This window comes from Anomaloglossus baeobatrachus, chromosome 6, assembly GCF_048569485.1.
Source record: "Anomaloglossus baeobatrachus isolate aAnoBae1 chromosome 6, aAnoBae1.hap1, whole genome shotgun sequence".
NCBI lineage: Eukaryota > Metazoa > Chordata > Amphibia > Anura > Aromobatidae > Anomaloglossus > Anomaloglossus baeobatrachus.
Window position 1 is genome coordinate 401,642,320 of NC_134358.1, and position 14,355 is coordinate 401,656,674.

Below are 14,355 nucleotides of genomic sequence, written 5' to 3' on the forward strand. Positions count from 1 at the left end.
AGTGAAATCTATACGTCGCCCCCCCAGTGAAATATATACGTCCCCCCCAGTGAAATCTATACGTCCCCCCCCAGTGAAATCTATACGTCCCCCCAGTGAAATCTATACGTCCCCCCCAGTGAAATCTATACATCCCCCCAGTGAAATCTATACATCCCCCCCAGTGAAATCTATACATCCCCCCCAGTGAAATCTATACATCCCCCCAGTGAAATCTATACATCCCCCCCAGTGAAATCTATACATCCCCCCCAGTGAAATCTATACATCCCCCCAGTGAAATCTATACATCCCCCCCAGTGAAATCTATACATCCCCCCCAGTGAAATCTATACATCCCCCCAGTGAAATCTATACATCCCCCCAGTGAAATCTATATGCCCCCCGCAGTGAAATCTATATGCCCCCCCCCCCCCCCCGTGAAATCTATATGCGCCCCCCCCCCGTGAAATCTATATGCCCCCCCCCCCCGTGAAATCTATATGTCCCCCGGTGAAATCTATATATGTTGCCCCAGCCCCTCCAGTGAGATCTGTCCCCCCCAAATGAAAATCTATATGTCCCCTCCCAGCCCCTCCTGTGAGATATATATGTCCCCCCCAATGAAATCTATATGTCCCCCAGCCCCTCCAGTGAGATCTATGTCACCCCCCCAGCGAGATCTATATGTCCCCCAGTGAGATCTATATGTCCCCCAGTGAGATCTATATGTCCCCCCTTCTGCCCCTCCAGGAGATCTATATGTCGCCCCTCCAGGAGATCTATGTCGCCCCCTAGCGAGATCTATATGTCCCCCCTATAGCCCCTCCAGTGAGAGCTATATGTCCCCCTATAGCCCCTCCAGTGAGATCTATATGTCCCACCCAAGCCCCTCCAGTGAAATCTATATGTCGTCCCCCCAGCCCCTCCAGGAGATCTATATGTCGTCCCCCCAGCCCCTGCAGGAGATCTATGTCGTCCCCCCAAGCCCCTCTAGTGAGATCTGTCGCCCCCCAGCCCCTCCAGTGAGATCTATATGTCCCCCTAGTGAAATCTATATGCCCCCCGCAGTGAAATCTATATGCCCCCCCCCCCCCCGTGAAATCTATATGTCCCCCCAGTGAATTTATATATGTCGCCCCAGCCCCTCCAGTGAGATCTATCTGTCCCCCCCAATGAAATCTATATGTCCCCCCCAGCCCCTCCTGTGAGATCTATATGTCCCCCCCAATGAAATCTATATGTCCCCCAGCCCCTCCAGTGAGATCTATGTCACCCCCCCAGCGAGATCTATATGCCCCCCTTTAGCCCCTCCTGTGAGATCTATATGTCCCCCCGCCCCTCCAGGAGATCTATATGTCGCCCCTCCAGGGGATCTATGTCACCCCCCTAGCGAGATCTATATGTCCCCCCTATAGCCCCTCCAGTGAGAGCTATATGTCCCCCTATAGCCCCTCCAGTGAGATTTATATGTCCCCCCAGTGAAATCTATATGCCCCCGCAGTGAAATCTATATGTCCCCCCCCACTGAAATCTATATGCCCCCCCAGTGAAATCTATATGTCCCCCCCAGTGAGATCTATTTGTTCCCCCAATGAAATCTATGTCCCCCCAGCCCCTCCTGTGAGATTTATATGCCCCCCCAATGAAATCTATATGTCCCCCCAGCCCCTCCTGTGAGATTTATATGTCCCCCAGTGAAATCTATATGTCCCCCAGTGAAATCTATATGTCCCCCCCAGTGAAATCTATAATGTCCCCCCAGTGAAATCTATATGTCCCCCCCACTGAAATCTATATGCCCCCCAGTGAAATCTATTTGTCCCCCCAGTGAAATTTATATGTCCCCCCCAGCGAGAGCTATTTGTCCCCCCCAATGAAATCTATATGTCGCCCCCAGCCCCTCCTGTGAGATTTATATGCCCCCCCAGTGAAATCTATATGCCCCCCCAGCCCCTCCTGTGAGATCTATATGTCCCCCAGCGAGATGTATATAACCCCAGCGCCTCCTGTATAATGTGTATGACCCCAGCCCCTCCTGACATGTATATACAGCAGTCCCAGCGTCTCATGTGCTGTATATATGCCCTCCAGCCCCTCTTGTGAAGTGTATGCCCCCAGCCACTCCTATGTGATGTATATGATTACTTATTACAGAGTTGACTGTGCTCCACACCTAGGCAATCTGGAAAACCAGTTGTGAGAAACATCATCTGTTACCCAGATTACTAATTGGGTTAATTTATTTTATAGGCTGGTAGATTGGGCATTTCTGAACTCAGGGATAGCAAATGTGTATTTTTTTTTATTATGGTTTTATTTTCAATGGTGCAAAAGAGGGGATGATTTGAACTTATGTTTCTTTTTTTTTTTTTTAAATTTCCTTCACTTTTAATTGATTTTACTAGTTTCCTTAGGGTACTTGGCACTGTAGGATCGCTTCTGCTGTTCAGAACGATGCTTCAAATATATCAAAAAGACTGACCTGCAAATCCAACAGGTGTGAACAGGTGCTAGCTGAAAACACAAAACTACAAAACACATACAGCTGCACTCTAAAATGCTAAAAATGAATAAGGGAACTCTGGTATTGCATTACTGCTATAGGAATATTTTTTTTTTTATTTTTTTTTTTTTTTTTAAAAAGGAGGTATTTAGCTTATGTATTAGCCAATGCATGGGAGTCTGGTCACCACAACAAGGTGTATCTCTGTATACCGAGAACCTAACTTAAAATGCCCCTATCTGGGTTAAAAACCTACCTGTCTGGGCAACAAGACTCCAGCTATAAAGGGGAATGAACATTGAGCACTTTGCCTTTATCGAAGCAATGTTCATTCCCCTTTATAGCTGGAGTCTTGTTGCCTAGACATGTAGGTTTTTAACCCAGATAGGGGCATTTTAAGGCATTGTGCGCACTCACCGGATTTTGCCGCGGATTTTCCGCGGATTTGCTGCATGTTTCGCTGCAGAAAATGTTCATAACATCTCTGCAGTGAATCACCAGCAAATGCTATGGAGAAAAAAAATCCTGTGCGCACTGGGCGGAATTTGACAGCTGCATGTTTTGCTGCGGGAATCCCGCAGCAAAAACAAGTGCATGTCACTTCTTTTCCGCACATCGCTGCGGGATTTCACTCCATTGACTCCAATGATAATCATGAAATCCCGCAGGGAATAACGCAGGCAGCAAATTCTGTGCGGTTCACTGCGTTTTCCTGCGTTATTCCCTGCGGTATTTCGCGGTTTACCTCCGGTAATGTACATCACTTGCTTGCGGTTTTGCAGGGAAGTGATGTCATTACAGGAAGAGGAAGCCGTGCAGAGAGTAAACACACACACACATCACAGACACACACAGACATCACAGACACATAGAACACAGACACATAAAACACACATAGAAAGAAAACGGAAATATAGAAAAAAAAAAAAAAAAAAAAAAAAAAAAAAAAGAATGTGGGCTCCGCTGCATATTTACCTTCCAGCCGAGGTAAGCACACAGCGGCGGCCTGGTATTCTCAGGCTGGGGAGGGAGAGGGGCAGGGTTAATGTCCCCCGCCTCACTCCCACCTCCCGCAGCCGAGAATATCAGCCGCAGCTGCCCCGGGACTGTCGCATGCATTATGCGGCAATACCGGCGTGTCCTCGGCTCTTCTTGCCACAGTGTAGCAGTGGCAGCAAGGTAATACAAGGGGTTAATGGTGGTGGGGGACCACCGCCATTAACTCCAGGCTTGATCATGGCAGCGTCTATGTGACAGCTGACATGATCAACCCGTAAGTAAAGTGAAAAAAACAGACACCGAAAAATCCTTTATTTTAAATAAAACAAACAAGCCTCGTTCACCCTTTTATTAACCCCTCCCGCACCAAAGCTCCGGCGTAATCCACCGCTCCGGCGTAATCCACAGGTCCTGCGCTGCTTCCATCCAGCCGCAACTGTCACAGACACAGCGCTGAATGAAAGCAGCAGACAGCAGAGGTAATTACCGGTCATCTCCCACGGCCGGTAATGTGAACTCACTGCCGACCGTGGGAAATGCAGCGATCTGTCATCTATCTATCTATCCCTCTGTCTGTCTGTCTGTCTATCCCTCTATCTATTCTTCTGTCTATCTACTATCTCAGAATTAAATGACTTTTTTTTTTTTTTTTTTCAATGTGCTTTATTGCATTGAATGCAATAAAGCACATCCCAACCCGCACGCGGCAAAACCGCGGCAATACCGCGAATAATACCGCGGGAAACCGCACCCGAAAACCGCATGCGGTTTTCGGGTGCGGTTTCCCGCGGTTTTTTACCGCGGGTGCGGTAATCTTTGAGAGCATGCGGAATTTTCTCAAGAAAATTCCATTTCCCAGTGCGCACAAGGCCTAAGTTAGGTTCTCGGTATACAGAGTTATACCTTGTTGTGGTGACCAGACTCCCATGCATTGGCTAATACATAAGCTAAATATCTCCTTTAAAAAAAAAAAAAAAAATATTCCTATAGCAGTAATGCAATACCAGAGTTCCCTTATTCATTTTTAGCATTTTAGAGTGCAGCTGTATGTGTTTTGTAGTTTTGTGTTTTCAGCTAGCACCTGTTCACACCTGTTGGATGTGTGGGTAAGTCTTTTTGATATATTTGTAGTGCAATTCTTTCTGATTGAGCACTTTGCCTTTATCGAAGCAATCAGAAAGAATTGCACTACAAATATATCAAAAAGACTGACCCACACATCCAACAGGTGTGAACATGTGCTAGCTGAAAACACATATTAGCTTCGGCATCCCTCTAAACAGCAGAAATACTGATCTTCTGTGAATGCAAGTGCTCAGGGAGCATTCAAAGAAGCGTCATGACAGTGACCCCCAGCTGTCATGACAACCGATCAGTGCCTCATGATCGTGCCACCAATACCGGAGGCGAATGGTGCATGTTAGATCGTGCTGTTCATTTGACAGAGCGATCTAACTAGTTAACAGTTGACCGTTAAAAGGGAATCAATCACCAGGATTTTCCTATATAACCTAAAGCTAGTGCTATACTGGCACTATCAGGCTGATTCTTTACATACCTGTAGTGGTCAGCTCGGATGTATAGGTTTTGAAATCCAAGAAAGTAAAGTTTATAAAATCGGCAGCTTCTTGAGTGACAGCAGCTAAAGAACAGATAATATATGGAGGGTATTCATACTTATGCTAATACTAACAGTAGGAGGGAATAAGTATTATACAATCGATTTAACTTTTCACTACCAGGACCTGTGAGAGGTCATACCCATGTGACCAGTAGAGGCAGGGCCTCGGGAAACAGAAAAATGTTGCTTCCTGGTATCACCTTTGTTGGCTGAGGCCCCAACCCTTCTAGTCACATGGGTATGACCTCACACAGGTCCTGGTAGTGAAAAGTTAAAATCGATTGTATAATACTTTGCTACTTCTAACAGAGTAAGAAGTTAATTAGCGTATTTTTCGCTTTATAAGACGCACTTTTCCTACCAAAAATTTGAGAGGAAAATGGGGGGTGCGTCTTATAAAGCGAATATAGCGGTACCTGGGGGTACTGTCTGTGCGGTGATCGGGTGGCCGGGTGCCTGTGTGCAAGCGGCCGGGTACCTGTGCTTGCGTGCGGTGGCAGCCGGATACCCGTGGCTGCGTGCGGGCGGCGGCCGGGTGCTGTGTGCGGGCGGCGGCCGGGTGCTGTGTACCTGGCCGCTTGCACACAGGGCGGTCGGGTAGCCTGCTGGCTGCCACTCTGTGCGTGCGGGGCGGGCGGCTGTGCAGCAAGTTACCCAGTTTGTCCGCGGTCCCAGTTTCAAATGATTGCAGCGGGCGCGTGCGCAGATGGAGCCCTTGGATGAGAGCTCCACCTGCGCAGGCGCCATTATTTGAACCGGGACAGAGGACACTGACTGCACCGGCCTGCTGCATGACTCACCCGCCGACACTGCTGCTGCCGCCACCACCACGGGCCCCGCGGCTCCTGCCACCACGGGTCCCCCGGCTCCTGCCACCCCGGACGACACCTGCCACCCCGGACCCCGCTGCCACTGACCCGCCGTGCTTGCCAGCACAACCTCTGCCTCCTGTGACCCCGCTACACCACCACTGCTGCCCCCCTCCGGTAAGAGAACACCGGATAAGACGGACCCCACTTTTCTTTTTTTTTTTCCCTTTTTTTATGTCTAAGTTTGGGGTGTGTCTTATAATCCGGTGCGCCTTATAAAGCGAAAAATACGGTACGTATACCCCCCTCGCAGATATAATCTGATCCTCAGCTGCTGTCACTCAAGAAGCTGCCGATTTTATAAACTTTACTTTTTTGGATTTCAAAACCTAAACATCCAAGCTGACCACTACGGGTATGTAGAGAATCAGCCTGATAGTGCCAGTATAGCACTAGCTTTAGGTTATATAGGAAAATCCTGCTGATTGTTTCTCTTTAACGGTTAGGTGCACATGTTGGCTTATCAGATCAGCTGACACATGCAGGGAAATACGTGGGCTCGCATCAAAGTCAGGAACACAACAATGGAGGAGGGGAAAACCGAATTTAGTTCCAAATAATTGGAGCTCTGGTTTCCTACATTAAAAGGTAAACTATAAATTGTTTCATAAAAAGAAAGCTTAAAACATAGTGCCAAGGCGCACACAACATGTGGCCCTGACGCGTTTCCGGAACACAGCGCCCTTAACCATAGGGTAGCACAAGACATTACAGAGAAGTATTTAAATCCACAAACAGCCAATCAAATTTAGCACATTCGCATTAAACAAAGAAGAAAAAAATATATATATAAAGGGGAAAAAAGGTCTGTGAAGAAAAGGAGAAATTTTAATGAATGATTAGCAAGGATATATCACTATTTTGGAACGTCAGCAGCTCCTTCTCGTTGTTCAGTTCACATTGGTTTGTTGGTTGCTTGCTGCCAAGACTAGTTTGTTCCACTCTCCTACATCGTTTAATGACTCAGATTGGACTAATCACTTTTTGTGGAAGACTTTGGTTACTGTGATTCCTAATGGGCCAGACTGACTACGTATACTACCAGGTAAAGCAGGTAAAGGTTACATACAGTATAAGAAAACCTATAAATCAACATGAGTTTTAAGCCAAGAAAAATATTTATTAGAACAAAAAATGTTAAAACAGATAGAAGAGAAGGGGATATACACAATGAAATTAATCCTTCCACAGGAAAATTGCACACATACACAAAGCACAAGAGACGCACAAATACATGTGATAGATATATAAAAAAAAAAAATATATATTATATATATATATATATATATATATATATATATATATATATATATATATATACACACACATACATACATATACATGTACATACATACATAAAGCAGACAAATGTGGGGAGATACTATATCTGTCAATTAATGAGACCACAAAAAAAAACAAATGCAATAATTGATAAATACGTCCCACATATAGAAAAGAAAAACAATACCCAGTGTTAGCCACTAGAGGTCTCTACATAGATAATATCCAACTGTATAATGTACATAAAAATTTGCAGAACCAAAATTCATATAATTTGCTATTGCAAATAACTCAAAAGGAAAGAAGGTAGATAAGAAATAAATAAGCAATGCATAGATAGAAAACATTTACACGTGAGGGCTCAAAAAAACAGATACTGCAAATAAAGTGGAAAAGCAGCCAGGAAAATATAATAAGGACCTGTTGTCTGGCTGCAAAAGTGCAGGGAGCAAAAAGACCTGGAGGGATTAATGGTCACCATCTGATACGGGGAATCTGCAATTATTGCACACTAAATCTATTTATACAGTTGGATTGTAGCCACTGCAGACCTCTAGTGGATAATCCTGTGTACTGGTTTTTCTTTTTCATATGTGGGACATATTTAGCAATCATTGCATTTGTCTCATTAATTGAGAGATATAGTATCTCCCCACATTTATTTTTCATACCGCTTGTATTTCTGCATCTCTTGTGCTTTGTATATGTGGGCAATTTTCCCGTGGAGGGACTAATTTAATTGTGTATCTTCTCCTTCTCTTTTATCTATGTTTTTTGCCAATTTTTCTGTTCTAATAAAGGCTATTTTTTATCTTGGCTTAAAATTCATGTTATTTATAGGTTTTCTTGATCCTTATGAGCTAGCCCTCTATATAAGGCCTTTTACAAGTTTTTACAGGTTACACATAGTTTGGAGATGTAGGTGGGAATCTTACAGTGGGCAGCAAAAGGTTTCTATTGTCCGATCTGAACAGTTTATTTTTCATGTGATGGAACTGTGTGAGTGCTTGATTTTTTGCATGGCAAGCTAACAGTTTTATTGACACCAACTTGGGGTATATGTCGGAAGGTGTTAAACAATAGGTCATTTATTCATCACAAATTCTTTAAAAGCACCACTTCAGCGGTTTTGGGGTTTTTTTCACGTCTGGAGTGGCAAATTAAATGCAAGTCCTCTGCCCCGCCATATACTCACCTTCCAGCAGCTTCACCGTTTTCGGTGCCGCTCTGCTCCTGTGATGATCTTGTGCCCATACCTTCTGCCTGATTGGAAGTCAGACGGTATGTCACTGGGTCTCAATACCAGGGCTGTGGAGTCGGAGTCGTGGAGTCGGAGTCGGAGCTCATTTTGGTGGAGTCGGAGTCGGAGTCGGTATAAAATGCACCGACTCCGACTCCTAAAATATATAATAAATTGGGGACAGGAGTGCAATGCAGAATGTGCTGAATATTTTACTAAATAATAACATTTAGTATAATGCTTATATTTAAGTGAAAAATTTATTGTAGTACAATGTGAACATCAGACATTTAATTGTTTTTATGATACAATAATCAAGATATTTGGATAGAACATAAAATATTTATTGGAATACAACTTTAGAACACAAAAAACTAATAAATTGTAAATATGTAATATATATATATATATATATATATATATATATATATATATATATATATATACATATATACACACAGTGTATATACACACACAAGATATATATGTAATCTACTGTATATTACATAGTGTATTACATATTTACAATTTATTACAGTTTTTTGTGTTCTAAAGTTGTATTCCAATAAATATATTTTATGTTCTATCCAAATATCTTGATTATCGTATCATAAAAATTATTAAATGTCTGATGTTCACATACACATGTTCATGTACTACAATAAATTTTTCACCTAACTAAGCAATATATGTAGGAGTCGGAGTCGGAGCCGGAGTCGGAGTCGGAGCCGGAGTCGGAGTCGGTGCAAGAGAATTTGAGGAGTCGGAGTCGGAGTCGAAGGTTTGGCTTACCGACTCCACAGCCCTGCTCAATACAAGTCCATGACAGACAGCGAGGCTTTTAGAGTTCCATTGAATTGTGACCTCCGGCGCACTCGATGAAACACTGGAGTTTTTTTGTCTAGAGGCGCATTTTTTGCTGGAGAAACAAAATTGCAATGTGTGCACATACCCTTACAATGGGGGGGGGGTTAACTTACATTTAAAGCCCCCACACCAGCTGCTAAATACAAAAATATAATGGAGTGTCACTTTAGGTTCCCTAACTTTAAAGGATATATAATAAACCAATGGTTTCAAGCTGTTGGTGGAGGGATTTAAACCATTACTAATGCTGTGGAGGAAATTTATTATTGCCAAAAAAAAAAGGACCAAATTAATGAAGAAGTATACACCTTTTTATAAACTAACTGCACCTCAGTAAATCGACTGTAGGTTTTGTCTCAAATTCCCCTCTGCACATAAAACCCTCTAAGCAGCGCTTCATACATTTTTCAAGGGATAATGGCATATTCATTCACCTTCTTCAGCCGCTCTAGGAGGCTGATGATTTGTCTCTGTAAGGGGCTCTCTTGGTCTTTTGGACAGAGCTGCTGCCCGTGCTCCAGCTGTTGGTCTGTCTGCCATTTTCTTCTGCAGATTCTCTCTTCGGGCTCGCGTCCTTTCAAGCAATTTCTATTAATGCATGAGACATAAAAATATATTACTACAAATGAAGAAAACTAAAAATACTGTTAACATCTTTAATAACATGCTGATCTATAAACATCAATTTACTACTCTAAAGAGAATGTCCAGTGAGAGATGAACAATTGTCACTACCGACAGAAGCGGAAGGCCGTATGTTTCCCTTCCTTCTTGCAACTTGGCTTTTTTTTCCTGTAAAAGGTGTTCACCAGGAATAGAAAAAAAAACCCAAAAACTAAAGGAAATTCCATTATGAATAATACTCTAGGAAGGTAATCACTTTAGAAGTAAAGGGACTCAGCAAAGAATGACTGTTCAAACCAAGTACGGGCGCTTGGTGCACCCTTGCCATAGCCACACATGCATCTCTAAAAAGCCAGGGCAATCAATGTTAGAAGTGGGCAGGGATAGAAAACAAGTAGGTAAGTAGATGCACTTATATGAGAGAGAGCGAGCGAATGAGAAAATGGGAGAGACGTTTTTTCACACAGAAAAAAAACGTTACCATTGACGTCGTCCCCGTCACATTTGTCGACAGATCTGTCGTACGACGGATGTAACGTGAGGCCATCCATCGCTAATACAAGTCAATGAGGAAAAAAACGGATCCAGCGCTGGATCTGTTTTTTTTTCACAATTCGACGGATTGTGACTGATGGCAAAAAACAAATGTGTGGAAGGAGCCTAAGCGGCCTCTAATCACGACATCCCTGATATCTCCAGTATTACAATTTCCGGGTATAAAGGAATTCCCTCATGCAGTGTCAGTTTTGATGAACGGTTGAATTTTTCTATTTCTTTGAGAGCAAGTGAAAAATTTTACTGAAACCTGGTCAATCTGCTGCTATAGGAGACCGTGAAATCTTTTTCCTTGCAGCAACGCTTTGCTGTTCCACGTCATCCAAATACTTGTCAAAGTTAAACTCCTCATCTGATGAGGATGAAGATATGGCAGCAGTAGCACTGTCAGGCCCCAAGTCCTCTTGCACCTGGCAGTCCTGTAGCTGCTCATCCTAACTGCTACCTCACTCAAAGCTTCTTTTCCTTTAAATTGTCTCTCCAGGAAAGGAGACAAACTCTAGCGCAGCACCGCCTATTAGGAGTAGCAATCCTAAAAGTCAAAAGTGGATTTTTAACAATCCTTTGCATATGACTTAGGATTTATGCCAGATCAGAATCCCAATTTGAATCCTTTAGTAAGCTGTTGATCATCAAGCAGTATACGATGACTTGGGTCCACATAAACAGCTGCCAGAAGAATTTTATTTTTCAATAGCTGTGTCTCTCTCCGTTTCATTGAAGCAGAAATGACATCTGCGATTAAACCTCCTCTTTGGGACAGGCAAAATAGCAAGTTCTTCCACTCCCTAATGAAAATGCCAGGAGTTAAATCCTCAGCTTGTAATTTTTCAGTCACGGTAAATGGGTGATTAAGCAATTCCTTCAATTCAGCCACTTGTGTCCATTGACCTTAATTTAAGGTTACTTGAGGGTTCACCATATCCATAAGAAACGATTTTAGTTCAAGCAATCGCTCACTCATTAAATAAGTGCTTCCCACCGAGTGGCTTGATCAACCATTGCCCCTTTCACAGCACGTCTCTTCAAGATGGAATCAATTTTAGGGGTTCTGGCGGCAATAACCAACTTCCTTACTTTTCCAATCAGATTTCCAGCATGTCTGCCCAGTTTCACACATCCGGCTTTTCACCGTTTTGGCGGATGTGGCGCACGCCAGTACAGTACGATACACTACAGTGGCAGCGCCACAACATCCGGGTCACATGCTCCGGTCACATGACAGCATGTGACCGTCGTTTGTCGCGCTGCCACTGTACTGTATACACTGTATTGGAGTGTGCCGCATACGCCAAACTGGCGAAAGAAGGGAATTTTGTTTACTTACCGTAAATTCCTTTTCTTCTAGCTCCAATTGGGAGACCCAGACAATTGGGTGTATAGGCTATGCCTCCGGAGGCCGCACAAAGTATTACACTTAAGTGTTAAGCCCCTCCCCTTCTGCCTATACACCCCCCGTGCTCCCACGGGCTCCTCAGTTTTGGTGCAAAAGCAAGAAGGAGGAAAAAGAATTATAAACTGGTTTAAAGTAACTTCAATCCGAAGGAATATCGGAGAACTGAAACCATTCAACATGAACAACATGTGTACACAAAAAAACAGGGACGGGCGCTGGGTCTCCCAATTGGAGCTAGAAGAAAAGGAATTTACGGTAAGTAAACAAAATTCCCTTCTTCTTTGTCGCTCCATTGGGAGACCCAGACAATTGGGACGTCCAAAAGCAGTCCCTGGGTGGGTAAAATAATACCTCGTAAGAGAGCCGTAAAACGGCCTCTTCCTACAGGTGGGCAACCGCCGCCTGAAGGACTCGTCTACCTAGGCTGGCATCCGCCGAAGCATAGGTATGCACCTGATAGTGTTTCGTGAAAGTGTGCAGGCTCGACCAGGTAGCCGCCTGACACACCTGCTGAGCCGTAGCCTGGTGCCGCAAAGCCCAGGACGCGCCCACGGCTCTGGTAGAATGGGCCTTCAGCCCTGAGGGAACCGGAAGCCCAGCCGAACGGTAGGCTTCGAGAATTGGCTCCTTGATCCACCGAGCCAAGGTTGATTTGGAAGCCTGTGACCCTTTACGCTGGCCAGCGACAAGGACAGAGTGCATCCGAGCGGCGCAGGGGCGCCGTACGAGAAATGTAGAGTCTGAGTGCTCTCACTAGATCTAACAAGTGCAAATCCTTTTCACATTGGTGAACTGGATGAGGACAAAAAAGAAGGTAAGGAGATATCCTGATTGAGATGAAAGGGGGATACCACCTTAGGGAGAAATTCCGGAACCGGACGCAGAACCACCTTGTCCTGGTGAAAAACCAGGAAAGGGGCTTTGCATGACAGCGCTGCTAGCTCAGACACTCTCCGAAGTGAAGTGACTGCTACTAGAAAAACCACTTTCTGCGAAAGGCGTGAGAGAGAAATATCTCTCATTGGCTCGAATGGTGGTTTCTGAAGAACCAGCAGCACCCTGTTCAGATCCCAGGGTTCTAACGGCCGCTTGTAAGGAGGAACGATGTGACAAACCCCCTGCAGGAACGTGCGTACCTGTGGAAGTCTGGCTAGGCGCTTCTGGAAAAACACAGAGAGCGCTGAGACTTGTCCCTTAAGGGAGCCGAGCGACAAACCCTTTTCCAGTCCAGATTGAAGGAAGGACAGAAAAGTGGGCAAGGCAAAAGGCCAGGGAGAAAAACCCTGAGCAGAGCACCACGACAGGAAAATTTTCCACGTCCTGTGGTAGATCTTGGCGGACGTTGGTTTCCTAGCCTGTCTCATAGTGGCAATGACGTCTTGAGATAACCCTGAAGACGCTAGGATCCAGGACTCAATGGCCACACAGTCAGGTTGAGGGCCGCAGAATTCAGATGGAAAAACGGCCCTTGAGATAGCAAGTCTGGTCGGTCTGGTAGTGCCCACGGTTGGCCGACCGTGAGATGCCACAGATCCGGGTACCACGACCGCCTCGGCCAGTCTGGAGCGACGAGGATGACGCGGCGGCAGTCGGCCCTGATCTTGCGTAACACTCTGGGCAACAGTGCCAGCGGAGGAAACACATAAGGGAGCTGAAACTGCGACCAATCCTGAACTAAGGCGTCTGCCGCCAGAGCTCTGGGATCTTGAGACCGTGCCATGAACGTCGGTACCTTGTTGTTGTGCCGGGACGCCATGAGGTCGACGTCCGGCACCCCCCAGCGGCAACAGATCTCCTGAAACACGTCCGGGTGAAGGGACCATTCCCCTGCGTCCATGCCCTGGCGACTGAGATAATCTGCTTCCCAGTTTTCCACGCCTGGAATGTGAACTGCAGAGATGGTGGAGGCCGTGGCTTCCACCCACATCAAAATCCGCCGGACTTCCTGGAAGGCTTGCCGACTGCGTGTGCCGCCTTGGTGGTTGATGTATGCCACCGCTGTGGAATTGTCCGACTGAATTCTGATCTGCTTGCCTTCCAGCCACTGCTGGAACGCTTTCAGGGCAAGATACACTGCCCGTATTTCCAGAACATTGATCTGAAGCGAGGACTCTTGCTGGGTCCACGTACCCTGAGCCCTGTGGTGGAGAAAAACCGCTCCCCACCCTGACAGACTCGCGTCCGTCGTGACCACCTCCCAGGATGGGGGTAGGAAGGATTTCCCTTTCGATAATGAAGTGGGAAGAAGCCACCACCGAAGGGAAGCTTTGGTCGCCTGAGAGAGGGAGACGTTCCTGTCGAGGGACGTCGGCTTCCTGTCCCATTTGCGTAGGATGTCCCATTGAAGAGGACGCAGGTGAAACTGCACGAAAGGAACTGCCTCCATTGCTGCCACCATCTTCCCCAGGAAGTGCATGA

The 14,355-nt window shown here is 45.4% G+C and overlaps 1 protein-coding gene across 1 annotated transcript in view; it reads right to left on the reverse strand.

Annotated features, from left to right (window-relative positions):
- ANLN (anillin, actin binding protein) overlaps nucleotides 1–14,355 on the reverse strand; it is a 158,670-nt gene that overhangs the window by 123,601 nt on the left and 20,714 nt on the right. Inside the window, exon 2 of the mRNA XM_075315129.1 lies at nucleotides 9,797–9,950. Within this exon, the coding sequence (XP_075171244.1) occupies nucleotides 9,797–9,950 (154 nt within the window). The remainder of the gene's footprint in view (nucleotides 1–9,796; nucleotides 9,951–14,355) is intronic.